This window comes from Cyprinodon tularosa, unplaced genomic scaffold, assembly GCF_016077235.1.
Source record: "Cyprinodon tularosa strain WSP-4 unplaced genomic scaffold, ASM1607723v1 ctg232, whole genome shotgun sequence".
NCBI classification, from domain to species: Eukaryota; Metazoa; Chordata; class Actinopteri; order Cyprinodontiformes; family Cyprinodontidae; genus Cyprinodon; species Cyprinodon tularosa.
In genome coordinates, this window is record NW_024038870.1 from 961,684 (window position 1) to 987,128 (window position 25,445).

General features: G+C 37.3%; 1 protein-coding gene across 3 annotated transcripts in view; it reads left to right on the forward strand.

Moving 5' to 3' along the window:
• Positions 1–25,445, forward strand: part of wwp2 (WW domain containing E3 ubiquitin protein ligase 2) — an 80,676-nt gene that overhangs the window by 34,852 nt on the left and 20,379 nt on the right. For all 3 annotated transcript variants that reach the window (XM_038286919.1, XM_038286921.1, XM_038286920.1), the window contains exons 7-10: positions 3,324–3,481; positions 3,630–3,870; positions 5,327–5,416; positions 18,435–18,609. In XM_038286919.1, the coding sequence (XP_038142847.1) occupies positions 3,324–3,481; positions 3,630–3,870; positions 5,327–5,416; positions 18,435–18,609 (664 nt within the window). The remainder of the gene's footprint in view (positions 1–3,323; positions 3,482–3,629; positions 3,871–5,326; positions 5,417–18,434; positions 18,610–25,445) is intronic.

A 25,445-nucleotide genomic window follows, 5' to 3' on the forward strand; every position in this document is an offset into this window, starting at 1 on the left:
TCCAGTCATTTTGATTTGAAAAAGCTTCCTGGATTGGAAGCGAAACGTCTTCAAACTTGAAAAACAAAGTCCAGTGGTTTGTTATTTAACTTTTGCTAACTTTGTTGGAATGCATGTGTAAAGTCATCTACAAGAGGGGACAGAGTAGACTGTACTTAAGGAGGCGCAAGTCCTTCAGTTTTTATAGCAAGATGCTACATATCTTCGATACATCTGTTGTTAAGCGTGTGATCTCTTCTGCCATTTTTTGCTGGGGTAGCAGCATCTGAGCAAGTAACTTAAGGAAGCTTAAAAGCTGATAAAAAAGAATTCCTTATGAAATGAAGAACATAATGGAGAACAGTGAGCATCTCTTTAGTCAGAGGCTTCTCCAAACTCATAAGACACGCCGCTATAGGAGATCCTTCCTGTTTAAAGCCATCAGTATCTATAACAATTTTTTTTTTTTTACTACCGTAAGTCTTGCAACTTTTAATTTCCCTTTGGGGTTATTAAAGTGTTTTACGTGTGTGTGAAAGTCATTTGAGTTGTCAGTATAGAGCAGAGAACTACTCAGTATACGTCAGTTCACCATTCGGCCGTATACCATATAGCATGAAATTATGCTTCCGTTATAAAAGATAAAACACCTTGCGCTTTTATTTTTATCCATTAATACTTAAATGTTTAATTGATTAAATAAAAAATAAGTTTTATTTTTGTTTAGAGATCAGTAACTTTGCATTTTTTATACTACACAAAGAATAAATAGTAACAAGGCTTAAGATTTGTTTCAGTCTGCATCTGAATCCATGGCTCATGCAAAAATCTATCAGCTTGTTAATTTTGCAAACCTTAGATAGACCCGTATATCAGCCGGCTGATATTTTGGACTGATAGAAATGTTTTTTTCTTGTAATGGTAGTGAAACATGCATGAGCTCAATGATTCATTAGTGCATTCAGCAGTCATGTGGTGGAGGGGAATTGCATGCATTGCTGTTCCCTCCATTTGATTTTCATTGTTAATGTTTTGTTTGGTTTGTCAGTAAATGTTTCTTTTCTTTATTTCAACTTGTGTAGTGTCTGTTATCATTGTAAATGCGGGTACATCGTAGGAAATAGAGACGGTCAACTCATTGCAGAAATACCACATTTTCACCATGATGTCTTTGCTATAAGCAACAACAATCTTTTTATTTCTTTGTGTGTCTTGTTGACCTTCAGTCAAAGCCAACAGCTTTAATAATCAGCTTCAGCTGAAAAGGCTCATCAACACTTAATAAAGATATAAGACAACCACTCATATTGATCCGTCTAAATTTTAAACCAGATATGAGCCCATCTCATAATGATCTCACATAAGTTCACCTTTCATTAACAAACCTGATTAATACAGCCAGTTTTCATTTTTTGTAATCATTCATTAAAAACAGATTTGTGTTGGCTGCCAAACATGACGAAAAATATATACTTTTCTAATATTAAGTATTATAAAACGCATCTAATATCGCCCTTACAATAGAAGGTTGTCATGGTAAAGTTCACATCACAGGAAAAAAGACACATTCTCATTGAAGATTTAAGGAGATATCTATAATATTAATTTTTGGTATCATTTATTTTAATACTTACTGGACAATTTTGAAATAGAAATAGTATCGGCCTCTGCAGATGGCCGCTCACACTGAGCCTGGTTCTTCTAGAGGTTTCTTCCTGTTAAAAGGGAGTTTTTCCTCTCCACTATCGCTACAAGCATGCTTAGTGTGAGGGATTGCCTTCTAATCAATAAGTTGATGCAATCAACTGGTTTTCCTTAGATAGAAAACTTTGAATCAACTTGACTGTGTGAACTGGTGAATTATAAAGTGCTTGGAAATGACGTGTGTTGTGAATTGGTGCTATATAAATACACTGAATTGAACCCATCCCCTTGGGAAGCAGTGTGGGTTTAAGGGTTTTGCTCAGAGACCCAGAGTGGAGGCTGTGGGGATCGAACCGGGTACTTGCAACCTTCTCAGAGCACAAGCACACTGCTCTAACCTCTAGGCCAACACTCCATCTAAGTGTGATTTTTAAATGTTTGTTAAATGTCTTATATGATTTTAAATAAATGAAATTACAAACAAAATATGTGGACAAAAAAAGCAGTAGAATCTAGTTGAAATGGTATGTTTAAAAATCACTTGGAGACGTGAGGGTTTTGGGTTTTATCATTATAATATAACAAGACACCAAGGAGAGACCATAAATCATAGTCAGTTTTATGACTATAAAATAGGGCAAAAGGAGAAAAAAAAAGGTTTTCTGGGATCAGAATCCATAAATGTTCCCAATATTGCTGGTTTCAAATCCCTGCAGACCTCGTGGTTAGATAATAAGAATAATAGCAAAATAATAATAAAGCTGTGAAACCGTTTTCTTAAATAAAGTTTGCAAAGTGCTTATATATATATATATATATATATATATATATATATATATATATATATATATATATATATATATATATATATATATATATAAATAAAAAAAATCCGGACACCAAATCATAACAGTTTTTTCAAATAAATGGAGGAAAGAATGGGACTGAATAAATGGGTTTGGTGCCAGTTTGGTCGACTGGAGCATGATGCAGCGTGCCAGCATCTTATTCCCCTCTGGCTGTGGGTTCAGTTGCGGCTCTCATCGGCTGCGATAGTACCCGGGATAATAAATAGCAGGCAGGCTGCAGTTTTTTCAAAGCTTTGCGGCGAGATTGAGAGAGGTTTGATGGTGTTTCCTTCCAAACATCGTGTGGGGCCATTAGGCACAGTTCAGCCAAGAGCTCAGACCACGGCTCCATGGAGGAGCAGTCAGCGTCTTTCTACATTCACAGCTGCATGTTTCCCCCAAAACAAGCTAAAATCCCCACTCCAAAATGAAATTTTGAAAATGGGTTTCCCTTCTTCCATCTTTTTTCGCCTTTGTTTGTTGATGTATAGCAACTGATGAAGTAGTGATTATGATTTTCTGTATCTCTCCCCAAATTTAACCTCAGTTTTCTTCCATCCAGGATAGTGAAGAGAAACATGTTTGTTGATCATATGAAAGAAATGCAAAGAGAAATTTAGCTCTAGAAAAAATATCTAGAAAGGTAATCTGCACCTCATTGGGTGTTTGTGTGTGTTGATTCAGCTGTGACTGAAGCTGCACCTGTGCCAGATCTAAATCAGGAAAAAACAATAGGTGAGATGGGAAAACACAGAGGCAGGGTTTAATGTTACATTTATTTATTGTCTTTTTTGTGTTAATCGCCATCATTTCCATTTCATCTTCTAATCTGCTTTCTCCCGCTGTTTGCAGGAGCAACAGACGCTCAGTGGGAGGTCCGCAGGGGGAGTCCCCCGGCAGCTCCAGGGAGAGGTCTCTGCCTAACGGGGAGCTGACCGAGGAGCAGAATCATGACCCATCTGATCACCAACAGCCATCAAAGAACAATGGGAGCCCTCATAACAGTGCAGGTGAATGTTTGCTTTAATTGCTGATTTTGCTGACAGTAAATGTTAGATTGGAATTTTATTTTTTAGTATTAATTATATTATCCAGCAGTAAAAACCAGTTGTCCTTGGAAACCTGCCATGATCTTCTGTCCTCCATATCTTTCAACAGACAAAGTTGATTTGACATCCAACGGGTTGGACAGCATCCTTGGTGTCGTGGTCCCTCAGGCACCTCCTCCATCCTCTCCATCAGGCCAATCCCTAGCTCCAAGCAGCAGCAGTAGCCCCTGTCCAGGCCAGACCGCCGGGGGTCTGGCCGCCCCGTCAGAACCTGATCCCACCATCTCCTCCAACACAGAGCAGGCCAACAGCAACACAACCGAGTCGACCACAGACTCACTCCCGGCGGGGTAAGAACCAGCACATCCTCATTACTCTTGGGTCAGCAGCAAAAACAAACGTCACAGTAGAAACAGGGTTCTGGAAGATTCTGGAATTAAAATATTTTTCAGGTCTTGATAAAGAAAATAAAAATACAGACCTCCGGAGAGGTCTGCCCAGATTTTAAACCACAGAGGGAGGTTGGTTCATTTTGCAATGTATCACCCCAGTGGCTTAAAGTTACACAATGTTGTTTTATGTATTTTGAAGGTACAAATAAAAGTTTTGCTTTAAAACAGAAGATTCTACAACCTGCCATTAATTAGTGATCATCAGTATTAATTAAATACTCAAAAAAGTACTGAAAATTCATGAGCATGAATTTAGAAAAGTAAATAAAAAAATGTGTGTGCCATAAATCAGTGGCTTCTCAAATAATGCAGTGAACCATTTGGACGTTTGAAGGATTGATTGATTCATTTTATCAAGAAAGTATAAGCAGACATACCCCATTTGAAATCTGCCCACTCACCCATAAAGTGAATCACAGGGAATTTAGCTTTACATCAAAGGGAATTATGTCATGTCCAAATATAAAGTTATCGGGTGAAATGGATTGTTTTAAAATAAGTTGATTTAATTTCTATTCAAACTTATTACCATACCAGTATACCCCCTAACTTGTTTAATTTGTGAAAATGCTATAAACAATACTATTACTAATACTAAACTATACGGTTTTTTGTGTGTTTTTTTTTTTTTCAATTTTCTACCCTTTGTTTTCATGTTTCTTTCAATAAAAATTTACAAGAGTAGGCTGCTTTTACCAGCATGTCTTTATCCATATAATATATATATTTTTTTATCTTTTATTAATAATAATTTATAAAAAAATGTTTTATAAATTATAATAATTTTTTCACATACATTTCCAGACATAAAACCATTAGGTTTTTTTGTCTTCTTTTTTACATGGCTGTACATGAAATTGTCGTTTTTATTAAAGCTGGCATTTCACCTGATAACTCTGTTACTTCAGATTTCCGGCTAAATGCAAAACAGTAAACCTGTAATTAATGCAAATACAGGAACTCATCGAAAAACAACTTTAATCATCTATTTCCTCTCTGTAACCTCAAATCATCTCATATTGGGATATCAGCAGGAATCATAGTTATCGCAATACAGAAAATACTAGTGTAGAAGCCTTAGCTGATGGGATGGATTTAGTAAACTCAGTGATTAGAGGTAACTAGGACAGATTTAGAGGCATGAAGTCTTGGTTCCTCTAAATGTATCAATGCTGCTCTCTGTCGCTGCAAATGTACCATCGTTAGCTAACGAGCAGCTACTGAGGGACACTCCCTATCCTCTCAAAATAACATTCAGATGCATTTGGGGAAAAATCCTACCAAATACCTCCTTTATGTTTGTTTTCTGCGTCGGAGTAAATGTGTATTTTTGTGTGTTTGTCTGTCCGTGCAGCTGGGAGCAGCGGGTTTTACCTCACGGCAGGGTGTATTACGTCGACCACAACACCAAAACCACAACTTGGGAGAGACCACTGCCAGCAGGGTACGGCTGTTCCTTCTTTATACCTGTTTTTTTCCTGTTGGCAGACCAGGTGTCTTACGCCCTTCGAGGGTGGAAAAGACTGAGCAACACAGGTTAACGCTAGGCTTTAAAAATCAGTCAGTCGTGTCTTTTATGTTGTTCCAGATTCAGGAAGTTGTCGCCTCAGCAGGGTTAAGAAAAACAGATGAGATTTCCAAGAAGTTCAGAGCTAATATTTACCTGTTTATGGAGATTCATTAGATTTGCTTTGGAAAGTAGATGCATCTCCCCAGAAAAGAAGTTCTGGGTAAAATGTAGGGGTTTGGCCTGGTTAGTTTACTTTAGCTGGTTTGTTCAACAGTGAGGTTAATTATAGATCCCACACAGGGGAAATGTTTAATGCAATAGTTTACTGATGGTGCCTTCATTACAGTTTGCCATCTAGGAGCTAAAGAAGTTTGCATGAATAATCCATCCTTTTATCTATCTGCCCCTTCATCCAAATATCCTTTCTTTTATTCACTGAATCTGAATCTCCATCTGTCCTGTTGTTTATCTGTCTTTTTTTCTAACTATAAAGCTTTTTTAAGTTTGGGGTTTTAAAAAATGCAAATGTTAGCAGTAAAATCCATCCATCAGTCTATTTATCTATCCCACTTTTCATCTCTCTAGTCAGTTCTTATGTCTTATTTTAGGTGGAACTTGATCAAATGTCTGCAGGAAAGCGCTCCGGACATTTGTGTTTATGCTTCTAAAACTGCAATATAAACAAACTGAGATGACCGAGGAACTGGTTCTGGTGAAAAAAGGAGTTTAGACTCAAAATAAATGTACATAAACTTTCAATGTTTATCTCTATAGACCCAGAGGGGTGCCAAACTAAGAAATGCCTACGGGTTTTTGCAAAGAATTAGTCACTCATGATGTATAAAGGATGGATATAGCCACTGTACATTTTTACCAGTTGCTTTACACATTGGCTTCTCAAGGCTTATAGTTCATTTTTAGTATTTCAAATTTGCCAGCATTGGTTTCTTGTGTCAGATGTCAAAATTGAAAGATCACTGTGTTGGCAGTAAATCATATATATATGCACAATAAAATGAGATGCAACCCTTAGAGTAAACAGAGGGTATGTTGGCGTATGATTTTGTGTTTAAATATTACATCTCAACCATTATGCTTAACTTGGACACGTTTTCCTTTTTATAGACACCCCGTCCTTTAAAGCATTTTAACAACATTGGAGTTATTAATAAAGACATGTTACCATCCAGAAAAGCTATTTAAACTTGCATGGACCAATGCAACGGTGAATAAATAGATGTTATTCTTAGAAGTACAGAGATGGAAAAAAGTTAAATGGAAAGCTGCTTAATAGAAACCAGAGGTGGACTGGAAACCCTCGACTTTGGGTCCTGTTTAGGATTATTATTTGTGTTTGGAAAACAACATTTACCGAATGTTAAAAAGAGAAATTAAGAGGTAAAAGATTGAAAAAAAAATTTAGTGGAAGGGGGGACAAATCACCCTTTGTTTTAAAGTGGAAATAAATTCATTCTGATCTTTTTGCGTTTTATCTTCAAAACTGAGTCAGAAGTCAGTTAACCTGACAACAGCCAGATGCATGTCTCACTCCGCCTAGCTCCTCTCACATACATCTGGGACATCGCTCATTGAAAGTGATTTCCCCAACCGAATTTATGGTCTGTCCAATCAGGACGCAGGGCGGGTGTGTCCTGGAGTGGAGAAGCGACCGTGAGATTCCAACAACAATGGCGGCTCGCATTGAGGAAGCAAGCGTTAGCATTGATGCTGCTATTTCTTCTGTGTTGTCCAATCTATCTGATATTGTTTCATCAAAAGAACATCAGAGAATGGCTTTGAAGGCTTTTGTTGGTGGAAACGATGTTTTCGCCCTTCTCCCGACCGGATTTGGCAAGAGCTTGATCTACCAAATGGCTCCTCCTCTCACAGCGTCACGGGTTAGCTTCGGTGTGAGTGGTTGAAATAGCACGTCAATAATGATGACAGACAAGTGGCTTATCCAATCATATGCAAGGAGTTTTGATAAGGCCCAGCCTTCAGTAAAGGCAATTCCTATGGCGGGTTCCCAGATGTATGTGAGTGGAGCTGGGCGGAGCGAGACATGCATCTGGCTGTTGTCAGGTTAATGACCTGTGTCATAATTCAGTCAAAAAATCTAAAAAAATCATGATATTAAAAATAGGGGTGTGAGTAATAATCATTTTGGCGATATATCGTGATATTCGGCTGCCCAATATAATATCGATCTTTCACTTCTTAGTATCGATTTAAAAAAAAAAAAAGTTACATAAAACATTGATGGGAAAATGGGCTACCTCTGCACCACCACTCTGGCAGAAAGCGCTGTGGAGCCCTTTAACTGTGCGTGCAGGACCAAATCTGTATTTGAGGCAGTCACAGTGGAAGAAAACCCCAAACAACATGGATAATAGTACCTAATCAATATTTTCTGATGAAAATATACAGCACTTGCTGTTTTATCTAATCATTTGATTTTGATAGCTGGGGAAAATATTGCAATATATAGTGATACTGCAATATCGTGATAATATCGTATCGTGACCCAAGTATCGCGACATGTATCGAATCCCAACACTCATGCCAATACTCACCTCTAATTAAAAATGTGAAGAACATTAAAGGGGTCATAGTAGGGCTGGACGATATAGAAAAAAAGCTTATCAATTAAAAAAAATGCATATTGATCGATATCGATAATTATTGAAAAGATTTGAAACCATATTTTATGTGCAGCTCTGCCTGGACTTTTTATGATATTGCTTAATGATTTAACTTTAATAAGGAACACAAACACAGACTTCCAATTAAACTTCCAATTATTTAACCAACTTTCTTAACCATAACAGAATTGTTTTAAAGAAAAATAACTTAAGAGACCTGAGTTATGATATTAAATACTGACAAAGAATAAAGTGACCAGAAAAGTGACCAAAATAAATATAACAAATACATAAATAGAATACCCTATTTGGGTGGGAATAGTACACCACCAGCTTGTGGTAATTTAAAGATTGTAGGACTAGGCTACCATGTAAACAAACTCCACTCAACAAGGACAAAAACCCAAATCAACTCACCCTTTAGCCTAGCATTTCTGTGGGGTATTTTTTCTCACCCCTATTCTTCTAGAGGTGCTGCTGGCACCTCTTTTATGGTTCAGCTTAGTTTCCTGCTTTAACCTGAGTTATTAATTTGAAGTTGCTGGCCCCTCAGCATTTTTCTCTCAATTGTTAGAACTACGTGGGAAACTGCCCAGAACTGAATATATATATAAATATATATAATATAAATTTTTTTTCCCCCGAAATTCCGCGGAGGACGATGCAGGTGCACACTGGGGCCTACACAGCTCGTACTCCTGCGGATGTGAGCGGCTGACATGATAAAAAAAAAGTTGGTTGTGTTGTCAGACTTTGTTTTCACTGGTTCCCTACACATTTTACAGATGACTGTGGCTTGTTTTTTGTCCGACTTGCCATGACCGTGATACTGTCAAACTGGTGAACTACAAAAACCCTTCTTTGGAACAATTTCCTCCGCCTCTCCTTGCTGCGACATCTTCATGTGCTCTGTGTTGTGGTTTGACAGGGTGGGTCTTTATGATGGCGTTCCTGGGTCCGCGATTGCGATTGGTTGGGAGAAAGTAGTGACTAGCATAAACCTACATGATAGGCTACAATGAGAAGGAAGGAAAACTGTGTTTCTTTATCGAACTTTTATCAACCCTCTTTTTTTCTATTGCGCCACACGTCTATCGATCGATATATATCGTTATTGAATTATCGCCCAGCCCTAGGTCATAGAATGATTATATAAACACTGTAGCATTAGTTGGGCTGAAAATGGCATATTTGCTGTTCTATGCGCCATAATTCAAGCCTGGTTAAAAGCCCCAGAATGAAACAACAGGTTTTCTTCCTTTTATGGTATGCTCATGAATATTTAGATGAGCTGTGCGCTGATTGGTTGGTTTACAATGAGCAAAGCTGCTGAGCAAAGACGCATCATAGCAACAAGCACTCACTCAATGAAACATCAAATTGTTGATATGGTAGAGTGACCAGACGGCCTCTTTTTCTTGGACATGACCTACTTTTCATACCTAAAAGAAAGTCCTGGGGGAATATAAAAATCGTTCAGGATTTTAGTCGACTACAGTGCAGCAGAACCGAGTTGTGAACTCCGGGGCTGGACCAGGAACCCCGGATGGACGGGGGCAGCAGCCAGGGGGGCGACCGAATCCGACCCAGTGATGGTAGCCTGGACACAGGCGCCCCCATGCCACAGGGGGCCCCCAAGGAGATGTCGATGGAGTTTGAACTTCTCTGTACGTCCATTTCACCCACTGAACTATCGTTATTCATATATGACATGTAAACTCTGTTTTGCATTCTATGACCTCTTTAAAGAAACTGGCACATGGAGCTCAACTAGGGATGCAAATTACAGATTAATAAATTAATCTAAGGTTGATTAATATTATTGATGGACTAATTATATTAATAAGCGGCTTTTTAAAACAACAACTAATGTATTCTCTTGTATCAAGAGGATCTTTCCGTAACATGAAGGGGCAAATATAAAATATTTACAATATGCTAAATAAAAACAGTACATCATTAAATTTTAGCTATTTGCTATGCCAGATATATTAAATGCTTACTGAAAACACAGTAAAATTTTATGTTACACGTTATTAATAAATGTATAAAATATAATAAAAGAGGCTGCTGAATAAAAAAGATAAACAATATTAAAACATGATTTCCGACATACAAAATCTACCATTTGGTGCTGGAGGAGATGTACTGTTAGCATAGCTTTTAGACATGTGGCTCTACTTTGTCTCAGAGGATTATTAAAACTTAGCTGTATGAAATGCATTGGTTTACAAAATCCTCTCCCATCTACCATGATAAATTCTAAAATTGTTTTTTCCTATCATGTTGCAAATATTTTTTTGTAATGCCCTCCAATTTTCTGTTGGAACAGAGCTGCATTAAGGTCATTTTGCATCCTCGTCGCCATTGAACATGTAATTAATACCAGCCTGGATTCTGAATTGTTGACTCTTTATCTTCTCTAGCAAATAATAGTAAGGCTTTTCTTAAAAACAAAAAACAAAAAAAAACAGATGCCCTCTAGTGGATGGATTTAACATTACAACTACAAAAGAAAATGCTTTTGAGCTAAGGTCAATAATCAGATGAAACTAATTCTACTCTAATTTACAATCAATGGCGGTCAATATTTTTTTTTATCCCCATCAGGTCTACCTCTGTTTGGTTTGACCATCTGTTATTCTACCCCTGCATTTAAAAATAAATGACAAATGATAACATAGATATCACACTGTTTGAGGGGCTCAAAATCAGATAATCTAACCATGACATTTGTTAACATGCGCAAGTTGTCACTTTTCGCTAAACCAACAAGAGAAGTAATTTCTTTGAAGAAAGAAAAAAGAAAAAGACAATCTGAAGTGTTATGGTTCTGAATGTTAGTGCCCAAAATGGACCAGCAGCAGGTTTTGAAAGTGGTTGAGGTGTCAGTACTCTACATAGTTAAACCACAGGTTTTACATGGCACCAGTCCAGTTGTTTCCCCTCGGATAATAATTTTTTCCAGTAAAGATTGAAACGCTGCACATTAACGTACGACATGCATGATTAGTCAGGGCAATTCCCGCAATGAGAATGAGAGCAACTACAAATATGTACCATGAAGATTTTCAGACTGAGACTGAGCTTATATCAACTCCTTTCTTTCAAAGAACAATTTAATTTCAATGGAGCCGAATCCAATCACAATCTTATTTAATTCCGATCAACAGTTTGTTCTGAATACTCTTGCCCATGTAAATATATCTATTGATATTGATGCAGTGTGTTTAACTGAAGCATACAAGCACCGTCATCAGTGTGGTCGGGTTTTGGTCAAAACTATCAGTATATTGTAGAAGATCTTTGTTGGCTACAGCAGTTCTTGTTTATATTTTTGCTTTTTTGCAGCATAACCTTGAATTATCATGCGATCCAGTATAAGTGTGTGCTTACCCTGCCATCCTCTCTCCGCTCCCGTTTTAATCAGCTTTTCTTGTCAGAGATCAACTGTTTTCATGACATTTTTACGGGGCTCTTTTTTATTTATTGATTTTCACAGTGTGTGTGACTGAGCTACAGAGAGAAAAAGAGTCTGTTTTAAGTAAAGGTCACCCCCCCTCCTCCTCCTCCATTCCAAACTTCTGCCCCCCACGTCAGTTTTTCCATGCGAGGAACAAGACTTTTGGGGCCCAGAGAACAAAAGTCCTTTCTTAGAGCCACATGTACCTCCATGCGCTGCTGTGCTGGCTGCCTTGGCCTGTCAGAGGATCAATTAGCAGGCTAATAGTGGGCCAGCGCTCCAGATGTACGCACAGGGAACTGTTTAGAGGCTGAGGGAAGGCAGATTGGGGGTAGCTGAGCAGTCGGAGGCTGGAAGCAGAAATAATGAAAGCCATCCGAAGCTAGACTGGGGAGAGTTTATGAGTCACACTGTTTTTATCAAATATTCTGTTGAGTTTTGAAGCCAGCATTGCATCACAAACACTGCAACCTTTGTTTTTTTGCGTTGCGTCTTGTTCTCTACTTCCTAAACAAAGTTAAAGTCAGGTTTACACAGAGTTATCTTTGCACGGTGCCAGCATTGCAGCTTTATCATGTATCGGATTTAAGATAAAGAAAGAAAACCCTGAAACTGCACTTTGTGGTTCAAAACATCTACAACTGGCTTTTTAACTAAACATTTTTTTAGTTTCAAGCAACAAAAATGAAGTCTAGAGACCAAACACTTCTGCCAAATCAAAGTAAAGCAGCGACTTCTGCTTCCAAGGATAAATGAGCGCAGTGAAGAAAAAGCTATTGCATGTGTACAATGCAATCAAAGCTGTGATCAGTAATCAAGGCTGCAGTTTTAATGTGGCTGCATTTTTGTACAACAGTCCTTGCTATCACAAAAAATGGTGCCGGAAGAGCAAACTCATGTTCTGGTAATCAGTGCTGTCACGACTCAGTCTCTAACTTTTCAGTACTAGCTTAATTTCAGCCTTTTCTGTGGTCCACAGTGTCTTTCTCCCCAAAACAATCCAATTTGCAGTATAGTTATTCACTTTATCTGGCATAAACTTGTGTGTTATGTCGCCCTTTAATCAGTGTAGTCATACCTGTTACTGCTTACTGATGATAAAAATAGCTTTTTTGTTTAACTTCATATAAAATTAAATCTATAAAAACAAACAATTAGGAAAAAATTATAAAAAACATGGCATATCGAAGACTATCGCACAAAATTGGTTAGAGGAAAACAGCGATTTTATTTGGAAAACAAGGGAAAAGAAGCGCACCCTTTCTGTGGCAGATGTTCTGTTGGCCAGTCTAAGAGCAAAAAAATATCCACTAGCAGAGCTAACGGGTTTGCGAGCGTGTCGCTGACTCAAGCAGAGATTGGTTTGCGTGCGAGAATAAGTAAACAAGAGGAGAAAATATCTGTTCAAGAAGCATGTGATCTGAGAACAGAAAAAAAGATTTAATGGTGAAGAGAATGAATTTGAGAGAAAGCTGAAATTTTGAGTCCCAAGTAGAGGAAATCCTGCTCCCACAAAGAAAATGGCTGTGTCCGAACGTCCGTCCTAACCCCTAAATCCCTCAATCACTATATAGAGTGGGGACTATATGGTTGACTTTATAGTGAACTCGGTTAACAGACCTTTGGTACAGATGATAACTACCTTACTCCCTGTTGCTCACGTAACTCCATCTCCCCACACAGGGCCTGTGCCATCTTTGCTATCACCGCTGTCAGGTAGCGGCTGGGTCCGCTGTGACAGTAAATCCCATAATACTTTGAGAGGAGAGCTCTCAGCGCAAAGCATTCTGGGATATATCTGCTCGTCTAGTGACCATGGATGATCACTACTTTTCAAGGTGCATTGTGGGATATTTCGAGTCCACTACTTTTTGATCTACTAGACATTCATACACTCATCTAACATGGCTTAACCACTATCTAGTGCCCTTAAAGTGACTAGGGCGAACATTCGGACACAGCCAATGTGTGCTCTTGGTTATTAGCAGTAAAAATCCTCCATACAACTAGGAAAAAATTGGTCAGAGAGCAAAGCTTATAATTAAATGTTTAATGGTTAAAAGATTTAAAAATAAAAAAATTGTTGTATGTATAAATAGTTTTGACATAAAAACACTGCTTTTATGCAGAGAATGGTTGACTTTTTTATACTTTTCAAACATAAAAGTATAATGACTAAATTAATTCAAAATGCATGTATTGTTGTAGTTTTAATGTAATTTTCACCTTTTTCGTAAAATGTTCATTTGCATTTAAGTTTTTCTATTTTGTCTGATTTATATGTTCTTTCTTTCTTGGGCTTAATCTACTTCAAAGCTTAAAACACAAATAAAATCATAGCTGGTAATGAAGAACTGATGAGTAATGAATGGTCCACCCAAAACAGGATTATGGATATACTCCAGGCAGGGTTTGGTTTTGCTAGAACTGGTACAAAGAGACATAATCAGATAAATAACTATGTAGAAACTCAACTAACCACTGTGGGTTTGAAGGGATTTTCCCTGTCTCCAGTAAATGAGTAGCTACTGTTGATAATACCAGAAAAAGGACGGGTACTGCTGTTTATATGGCATAGCGGTCGACCAAATAACTCTATTTGTAATCATTTTAACTGCTGAAGGCTCTTTGGCAACATCTTACAGCTAACCACCCGTGAGGGCACTGCTAAGAATTGTTCTGAAATTAAATCTTTAAAATCTCACCTTAAGCTACTTGCTTAAATTAATTTATATTTATATATATATCATATTCCATGATCTTCTTCACCTTATGGAGAATTCTTCTTTGTGAAATCATTTCCAGAAGTTCTAGAGGAGATTCTAGGAAAGATCTGGCCTACTTTTTCAGGTTGTTGAGCTTTTTTAATATAGTTGCTCTGATACTGTTACCCCAGCAGATGATTGAGGAAGAGATCATACTCTTCACAACAGACATAGAAGATATGTAGCATCTTTCAGGTTCCCGCAGATCCTTAAAAAGTGTTAAAATTCTGAATTCTTCAATATAAAACTAAGCCTTAATTGGTATTGAAATGTCTTAAATCAGTCTTTCATAGGTCTTAAATTGTTACCACGGCATAAATAGGATTGTATTTTTGTAATTGTACTTTTTTACATTTACAGAACAGCTCACTGTAACCATTATTAGTTCTGTCCCGATAGCGGAATCAATAGAAACAATGTTGTGGCCGTACCTTTGGATGATGGGGAAGTGTAAATTCATTGAGAATTGGTTATATCCAGCCAAGAGTTTTCTGGCTAAGACCAGTAGCAGGGATTGTAAGTTTTGTTGCTTTAAAAAATTGATACATAATTTTTCTTCTATCAAATTAATTTTGTAACATATTTTTAAAACTTCGAACAGTTTCTACTTTTAGCATAGTTATAAATAGGGGTGTAAATCACATCCATCATGGTGATTCGATTCAGTATTGATTTCCTGACCCAACGATTCGATTATTTTCGATACTCAAGAATACACCACGATACGTTTCTATTCGATTAATTGTTTTCTTTTTTTTTCTTTTTTTTACACCTAGACAATGTTTCAAATTTGAAATAAATCATTGAAAGCGGTAATATCGTTAGCCATTTTTTTGAGAAACAACAGCAAATAACAGAAGTAGAAAAGTTGCACTCCACCTATTCCTATTAAAACCTCATTCACTGAAAAATATTAATGCCTCTGCGTTATAGATTCTGAAAGGCCTTGCATCAAAAAATATTGCAAAACATCAGTGCAATGAGTGCAATTCAATACCTCAGCTCCAGACGTCCCCGCCCCCTCCACAGACGCTTCACTGCACCTCTCACAAATTGTAGCTGACCGCAAACAGTGCCGCAGACAGGAGGCCGGCTTGTTTTGTTTTTATGACCGAAATTGTGGAAAACAACTCCTGAAGTTTGACCCGCTAGAAGAGTGAGGTGCGCTGGGACCCTTTTTCCACCTGGATCTCCGCCCTTTTTGGCCCTCATGTCCCTCTGTCATCGAACTAAACTCGCCCCCACTTCCTCACCACCTCGGCCGTATCTAGACCCACAGCGTATAGCATAGGCCACGCTTCAATACTGGGCATAAATCAAAAATGTCTGTGTCAAGCTTACTGCAACACACTGCTGTAAGAGTATAACCAGGAAGCGAGGTAGGAGGGCAAAATAGGTTTAGGGCCACCACAGCACGGGAGGGAGAATTGCGTACAGGAGCAAATGGATATAAATATACCAGAGGGAAAGAAAGCATGAATCGATACTCTTGCGGACGTATCGATGCATCAGATCGTCGGCTGTTGCATCGATGCATCGATACAAAACGATTATTATTTACACCCCTAGTTATAAAAGATAAAATGCCCTAAACCATAAAGGTCGATGCAATATTTAAGGATGAACCGAAATCAATCTGTGTGTTGGCGTGTGTTCGCATTACGTAGTTTTAGCTGTGGGACGCCATGCAAGCTAAAAGTGAGGGAGTTCATGCTCAGATAGGGTCCAGTGCTGTGCTTTTCCTAACACGCACTCAGCTGTATGCACCCAGTTTATCTTTTGTGGTTATAAGACCTAAAGAAATGTAGGTGACAGTGAAACACCCATCTTGTTCCACAAGGGAATTTATTTGTTTTTGCACTTGAGTTTTGGAAGTGTGTTGGAAGTCCAGTCAGTGTTTCCGCAATCAAAAGGAAGTCGATTCTTATTTCTCTTCCAAATTCTGTGGCGCTTTGGTCAGAGATATGAGAATAGCAGCAGACATGCAGTCAGTCCTTTTCCTGGCATGAGGTTCATTCCTGTGTCCTTTATAAGACTGTCCTTTGTGTGTGCATGTGTTTGTGTTTCTGTGGGTTGCTACTATCTCCGCTCCTGTCCAGACCTCCTGCCCCAAGGGAGAACTTGAATATACATTCACCTCTGAGTAATGCCATTGGCAATCATTTGGCAAACACACACTGTTGTGTCATGCAAACTTTTTATCAACAAGAAACCTTTGCTTCATTGTTTTCGCTCATTTTCATAATCGGAAGCAGGCCTTTGCTGGATGTTCTACATTTATTATGGCAATTTCATAATAAGTATATTTGCTTCTTGATAAAAGAAAATTAAACTTCAAGAAAAGACAACTGGCAAAAACGGCAGAGCTCAGAATAAATAAAAACCAAAGAATACTTCCCCATCATGATCACACATTTAAAATTAAAATCTGATTTCATTTGCTGTAAGCCAGAAGTTTACAGAAATAATCCATTGAAACTAATTCCTTCATCTGCAATGATAAACGTTCAGCTTATTGAATGGAATGACTGAAATAGTTAACACAGAAACTACATAAAAAACTGATCAGAAACAGAAAATGTTGTCCATTTCCCATTTGTCCTTTATTAGGCTGTGTTTAAAAAAAATTTTTTTCTTACTAAATTCTGATATTAATTGCTAATCATCACCTCAAAAAAACGAAAATTGATTCGGGCTTCTTACCAGCGCGCTGGTCCTATTCAGTTCATATCAGCGCAACCACTGACTACACTAAAATTTGTCAAAGTCTAATAAGCTCAGTTTTAACGAGTTTAACGTAGGGGTGGGCAGTTCCAGTTCCTGAGAGCTGGTATCCTGCAACTTTTGCATCCATCCTTGGTCCAACACACCTGAATCAAATGGTTGAGTTGCCTCCTCAGTATGCAGTCAGTCCTCCAGAGTACTCTCATTCATCTAATTACTTGATTCTGATGTGTTGAACCAAGCCACATATAAAAGTTACAGGATACAAGCCCTAAGGAACTGGAATGCCTCCCCTGGTGTAACGTCATGGCTGGGTTTTCACATTTCTACTTTATACATGAGCCGCATCATTTTTAAAAGATATAAATATAAAAAATATATCCGTGGATGTCTGGGGGACAGTGATTTGCCTACATGTTATGAATGCTGGCGTACCATAAATAATACATTATGAACAGTTTAGTTTGAGCCTTCAAGTTGTTGCCCATAGGAAGACGTTACTTGGATATAACCGATAACGGAATATCTTCAGAACGGCTCCAAATGACACAAAACTAATATTGGTGAGTAGAACATGATGTAATAACGTAAAATCAAGGGCCCAATGTAAAAAAAAAAAAAAAAAACGGCTTTTCCTTTAAAGGAGAGGGCTTAATTGACAAAGAGGCAAAAATAAGAAAGATATGGGTGCAAGAGAGGATTAAAAAATAAAAATTTGCTTCCCCCAGTGAGAACCCTGCGATTAGAACAATATCCATTTCACAATGTTTCAGCAGTGATTTACTACCATTGCTTTATTCATTTGCTGATAAATGTTAATGTAACACCAGTATCAATGCCAGAGATCCAATCTGAGATCAGACCAGATTCAAAAGAATCTCTTCTAGATCTTTAGAATCAGAATTTAATCTATTCTTGGCATTTGAATCGACACCAAACCCAATTCTTTCTAATATAGTTTGTCTTAGAAATGGACACAGAGGCAATAACCTTTGCATAAAGATTACTTTAACTATTGCTTTTTTGTGAATAGACAGCAGAAATACATTTTTGGGTATTTTTTCATAAGGTAATCTATAAAGGTCTGCTTTCACTATTTTAAAAGCATGTTCTCTCCTTCTCTTTCAGATGGTATCTTTGGATTTGTTTTTTCTCTTTCTCAGCCATCGTTCGCTCATCGCCTCCTTTTACTATTTTCCTTCCTTTTCTTGTCTTTGTTTCTTTTCCCTCGCCTTTAGAAACGCTGAGCAACATTCTGAAACATCCATCCACTCTCAACTTGTCAAACAAAAATGTTTTTGAAAGCTGCAGTCTGTCTCAACCCTACTTTGTCATTTCCCACTTATTTCCGCTTTAAGCTGGGAGAAACGAGTGGACCAGAGAGGCAGGTTCTACTATGTGGACCACAACACCAGAACCACCACATGGCAGAGGCCCACGGCCGAGTCTGTACGCAACTACCAGCAGTGGCAGAGCCAGCGCAGCCAGCTGCAGGGCGCCATGCACCAGTTCAGCCAGCGCTTCCTTTACCAGGTACCCACAACCCTTACTGGTTCACACACCAGGATTGCAAATGTTTTGTCTCTCCTAATTAAAGGCACTTGTTTTTGTTTTTACTTTAAGATGCATTTAGCTGCTTTTCTTAGAGTTCAAACCTCAACCCCTTGGTTTCCAAGATTAAAAAACCTATATCCTCTAAAAGTCCTGGAATTTAAATAGCGGGGAATTTTTGTAAGTGGGAACGTTGATTCCCAGGTACAGAATTTTGTTTTTCTCTTATCTAATAGGCCACAGAAAATGTATCTAAACAAAGTTATACAGAAAACTGACCTACAGTACACCTCCAATTCAGCAGGTGGCAGTAATAAGGAACTTAGGCCCAAAAAACAAGGCAAACAAAAAACCAAAAACAAACAGAGCCCAAATGCATAAGGATGTGATGCAGATAAATATGTATTTTTTGGTGAAAAATTACTAAGGCAATTATTTTTGGAAGTTGATGATATATTTGTATTTTCACTTGGTCACAGTAAAGATTTGCTGCACAGTTAAGCCCTGTATTTGATACACTGCTGGTTGTGGCGAGAACCTTTATGGGAATATTTAAGCAGAATCAGTTTAAGTTCGGCCCTTAGGTCTGTTTCATTGCGAAGCAACCAAGCTCAGCCTGCCGCCAGAGTTCAAAAACCTTATTGGTTATAACAGCAGAGCTTCTTCATGCGCCATCAGTTAAACCGTTAAAATGGATAGATGCTCCAATTAAATCCACCCCACCCTTTTGCTTTTGTGTTTTGCTTTTATAAAACTTTTGGTCCTTTTTTTCATATCTTTATATTTTCTAGTATCTCTTTGGTCTTGGTTTCCATGTACTTCTGGGTGTGGGCTTTTTTGCAGCCCAGATTTTGTTTGTGAATGGAAGTACAAGAATAGAATAGAATAGATAGAATAGATTTACTTTATTTATCCCAAGCTGGGAAATTGTAGTGTAGCAGCAGCTTTACACATAGTGACAGTCACAACACAATAAGGTAAAGAAAAAGTAAAAAAATCACATAACATCCACACGTATTTACATTATAAAAGTACAGTGAACAGTCCTAAGGTGCAGTGAACAAATTATAAATAATGTATTAAAAACATGAAGTGCAGTACAGTACAGTGCTGGTTACTATATGCTGAAACAAGAGGTTATTTTTTATTGTACAGAAGTAGATTTCTAAAGTGCATTTCCAAAACACTTAAAGTTTTCAATGGATTTTATTGAGGTTTTATCAGCAGACCAACATCTAAGTTTGATGGACATTTTGTTAGCCATCAAGATAAGTGTCCCACTGACGTGTTGAAAGTGTAGGGGTGGGCAGAAAATATAGTGTTTACTTATGTGCATAAGGAGTAAGAGGAGAAATAATTGGATACACACTGAAAATGCAGTCAAAAAAACTGAATTTTTTTTATTAAATTTTTTTATGATCGAATTAGTCATAAATACAATAATCCAGTTTTGCACTTTGGGTCATTTGGATTAATTGTTCGAAATAGACCTCTTCAATAAAAAAGGGGTCATAGTTTCATGTTAATTACTAGAGATCTGAAATTTTACACAGTTGTTGTTCACAATATGAGAAAGTGTAGAGAGTTGGGAGAGGTCAACTGTAAATTACCCAAGATATAGAATATTAAGAACTGCATTTTATTTATGCAAGAGAGAAAAATATCCTTTTGGACATGTGTGAAGCTATATAGCTCAGGTCGAGTTAAACTTACAGAGGTTGTACACATCTTCAGAAACTAGAAGATCTTAACTTTCAAATGAAACACAACATGCAGAGATTTATTTTATTGTGCTGGCCAATGGCATTTGTGTATGCAATTCGTTTGTGCGAAAGCTATAAAAAGGGGTTAATGGCAAGAAACCTCCAGCAGAACCAGCTCAGTGTCGCCATCCTTCTGAGTATAGAAACAGGACTGAGAAACAGGCACAACTTACACTGCAAGAAAAGAAATTTAAATAAGTCAGCTTTTATTGAAAGATTCCGTAAAAATTCAAAAAATATCCACTGGACTTGGGTTTCCAAGATTTGAAGACATTTCAAGAGGTGGCGAAACGTCTTCAAATCTTTGAAACCAAGTCCAGTGGATATTTTTTTAACTTTTACGGAATGACTATGACTTGGATGACTGAGAATCTTCATCAGTTTATTGAAAGATGTGTATCTTTTCTTTAGTTGGAGAGGTAAGATAGTTTGCCAATAGAAAAAGATTGTGTTCATTTAAAATAGAAAATAAAACCACTCCATTTTCTTATTTCATGCAACTACACTTTTTTAATTATGTTTAGATCAGTTGTAGTCCATCTGTAATTAAAGTTGTTGAAAGCAGTTGCCCAGCTAATATTTCCCTCCAGGATGATGTCACAGCTAAACAGATTTAGCTATCATTAGAAAAAGCAGAAAGAACAAAAAATTGACAAATTATGCAGAATTGGGTAATAGAAATAGAATGGAGCATCAGGTGTATAAGTAGTCCTCATGCCCTCCAGCAGCCTAAGGCTATAGTAGCATAGCTATAGAGGTCGCACAGAATAACATGAGTCACTAAAGCTTATTCAAAAACGTGCGTTTTAAGCCTAGTCTTAAAATCAGGATAAGCAAATCAAAGTCGATGCCAATATATAACGCAGATTTTATTTTTGGGGGGATGGAATCAACTTCTCTTCGGCTGTTCTTTCCTTCCCTCATTCCCTCCCTCCTTTACCCAGTGTGTGTGAGAAAAGCCAAGAGGCAGGTCTTGTTGATAGTACACTGCTATGTCTTGGAATGCCCAAACTGCTGATAGCGCTGACTATTTATGGCCCTAGTGTATGTGAACAAGGAAACTGCTCACAAAAGGGCTCATAGCTTAACTGTGAACACAGCCACACAATCTGCTGTCAGGCTGGAGCTCTCAGCCCCCCCGCCCAGCTTTCACTGCTTTTTCTACTGGTTAGAAGGACAGTCTTCAAAAAAGCAATCATTTAGCATTTTTGGTTTTATAGAAATAAACGAAGATAACCTGATTAGCTATAGAATATTGTAACTCGATTCTATTTCTAAATTCTAGGATCATGTGCTCCTTCAGCTTCGGTGTGAGTTGGAGTTCATTTGTTCACAGGATTGTAATGTTGAGCTCAGGTGCAACATTTTTCTGTGCTGCACATGACAACTAAAGAGGGTCAAATGGCCTTTCTTCTTAATTCAACGATGGTGCTCTAAGGGGCATGCACATTTTCACACAACTATATGGACACACTGTGCAAAGGTTTGTCTGCACAAACCAATCAGCTCAAGAACTAAAGCAGCTTTTCATTTACACTACTCTGCAAAAGTGCCGGGGTCTTTTTAATCTTTATATTTGCTTCCAAGAGGTCAGACTTTGTCATCAGAATTTTAAAGCTGACCTACTCAGTAGTTCCTCAGACTTTCTGGAAGTCTTGCAGGAATTTTCAATGGACTTAATAGTCCAGTTCCTGACCATTTTTATAGATAGTTTCGTCTGGCTCCTGCTTACCCTCCTGACCCCATTACAGAAACATAATCGGCTCTAATTATTTTCAGCGTGTTTATAAAAAAAATAGCATTTTTCATCCAATTATTGTGATTTTAGCATAAACAAAAGCTAAAATAAAAGCTTTTTGGCTTACAATGTTGCATGCAGAGCATCCCTCAGACCCTCTATTAGAACATTACTTTGTTCTTCTCTTGTCACATTTCCTTAATTTTGTTAACATAAAACCCAATACGGTAAACTGTGTATTCAATAATATACATGATCAAATAAAAACTGTGAAGATGCTTTTAAAGCCTAAGGAAAATCTAATTAATTACAAACCAGCTGTTATTTTTATTTAAATCATTCTATAAGTAAATATTGGGGTTTTTAGCTGTCAATTAAACGTTAGATTAAACTCTCCAGTGTTTTTATTTGTTTGTTTGTTTGTTTTTTGGCTGTTTTTCCGACGAGCAAAAGACGTAGTCATGAAAGCAATCGCAACCTGAATCAGCAGTAAAAACATGAGCTGCTGTTGCATCCATCCATGCAAATATAGAAGTACAGGCGAGTGTTTGCAGAGTAATTGAAGCTTGTTAGAGGGGCGGCCTCGTGGTCATTAACTGCTGTTTCCAGCTCACCCCCGTCCCTGCCCCTCTGCCAGCCGTCTCTCTCTCGTTACTTACAGCTGTAACCCTCCTCATCGTTCTATGGCTTTTATCAAACTCATTTTTGTGTCCATAATTTTCATTCTCTGCGTCTACACATCTTTTTTATTTGGCCTCATTTGAGACATGTTTCATCTTCCCTTGATTTGCTTCTGTCAGACCAGTCTCCTTCCTACCAGTGGCCCCCTCCTCCCCTCCTTCAGTTATAACCTCCAGTCCCTTTTTCTTAGAACAAGGCTCCTTAACAGCGACACCTGAATCAACCCTGTGTTTTATCACTCACAGCACAGAAAACTAACACACTGCCCCTACTAACACTTTAACTTATGTTTACACACGAACCGTCAGCACTCATATTCCCATAGACGACATTTTTACCATGAAAGGACAAAGAACAGAACAGGTTTAAGCTGCTCTATTTAACCTAGTTCGTACAGACGTGGACTTTTAATTTTATTTGTATTATTATTGGGCTAAAAAACTGTTTTAAACATGTATCTTATCATTTTTTGAAACAGAAATACAAATAAATAATGAATCCCAATTTTTTTTGGGGGGGGGGGGTAAAAACAATTTAAACATGACATGCTACCTTTCTGGATAGAAATGAAAAAAGGTTTTTATTTTTCTGTTAATTGGACTAAATTGAATCTTGGAGGTAAGGGAATTCCATTTTGTGAAACATTTAACACTTCTTTTCATAGTTTGTAATAAAAAAAAAATAATGAAAATTTCATGTGGAAAACCAAAGGCTTGTGTGTTGCACTCTTTTTGAAAAAAAAAAAAAAAAAAACACTGGGAAATCTCCAGTGTCTTTTCAAATAAAACAGAATCATCTCTGTTTTGTTTTGACACTACTTGCTGTTGCTTTTCTCTTTGTTTTTATTCTTGGTGTTGATATAACTTGTAGCTGCAATTAGAGCTAATCAATTCTACCAAAAATCAAAATACAGATTTTTTTTCTTTAAATTAAAATTGTGATTTCATTTTGATTTTCTTTTTTACTGACCTTATACATGTCCATGTTTCACTCCAGATTTTCGTTTTTTTCCATCATCTCAATGCTTGCTTGACCTATTTTCACACGACTGTTACTGTTGTATAAGTGTTTATTTCAACTCGCAGGCATGAATCTCCACACTAAATTTGACCCTGATTTCCTGTCGTGTGACAGGAAACCCTCTATAAGTGTATTACTGCCACCTAAAGGATTGGAGTGACAATGTCAAAATTTATCTAACGTCACCAAAATTGAGTGTCTGTGTCTGTGCAGAGACACATTACAATAGTTGTTATATTGCAAATGTGGTTAATTGTCCAGCCCTATTTGCGATAAAGCATATTTCTGTTTTGATACAGAAAGTTGAAAATAAGGATTTCAGTTTTTAAGTTTCTTTATTTCTGACTGATCTACTAAATGTTTGAGCTGTTTCCAGAGATCCAATCTTTAACAGTCTGAAGTTGTATTGATGGTTTACAAACTCTGAATAATCATAGGAAATCAAATGTAGGAGATATTTTTGCTGTTTTATCATCTAATGGGATAGATATCAGAATTTTAAAAAATGCATCCTTGTTAAAATTCTGATATCCATCTTTCAGTCTTTCAGTTTAGTCTTCCACTAATCAATCTTTTCAGCCATTCGTTTGTCCATGCATCCATCATAATCAGTATAATTAACTAATCTTTTCAATTTTATTATATGTATCTATTACAATTATTATTTATGCTAATTGCTATTAAATTAAGTCATTTAATGCCTTATATAGCGCTTCAACTACATTTTATACCATAATTAACAATAAAATAGCTGTCAGTTCAGGTATAATGATGATTGTCTTTCTACTGAACCTCATCTACCTATATTTCTTATGTTTTCTTAAAGTATTTCTGTATTTTATTTCTAGGTGTTTATATTTTTTGTATCCAAATAGACTGGATTGCAGTTTGTTTGTCTTTTTGGCTGCTCTAATATTCGGTTTGCCACAGGAAATCTTAACAGGTGTTTTTTCAAGTTGATGAGCCATATTGCAATCAGCGACTTCCAGCTACTTCATGACGACCCATTTCCAGTGATTAACGTTATTATTCAGTCAGCCAATTAACCGATCCTTTCATTGGTCAGTTAATCTATCAGTCAATCTGTCCATCCATCAGTTTCACAGTTTATCCATCCATCCGTCTGTCAGTCAATCCATAGCTGCTGTTCATTTAATCGTTAAGTTTCACTACTGCAGATTTTTCCACCATGAACTTTATTAAAATAGTTAAAACAGGACTAAAGCTGAAATCTTGGACGGAAAACTGAGTGTGGAAAGAAGAAAATATTGAAAATGAAAATTTGAAGGAGCTGTTCTTTTTTTTTTTTTTTTTGCTACATCTAATGGTTCCTCAGATGAACTCTGTGACTTTTTGTCACAGGAGAAAAACTCCTTGCTGTACGGGCAAATTAAAAATATTTTTTCCTTATGAGTCCAAAACTTCAAAGTAAAATTTCACCTGCTGTGTCTTTAGTTCTTCCTCTGCCCATAACACCCAATCCTTATTTCACAGGTTTGTGCTTAAAAGATCCTTTTTTTCTCATTTTCCCAGCTTCCTTTTCTTTTGCTCCCGCCAGCTTTGCTCTGTCTGGAAGCCACAGAGGAGCTGAATGGTCAGAGTCAGGATGAAGTCAT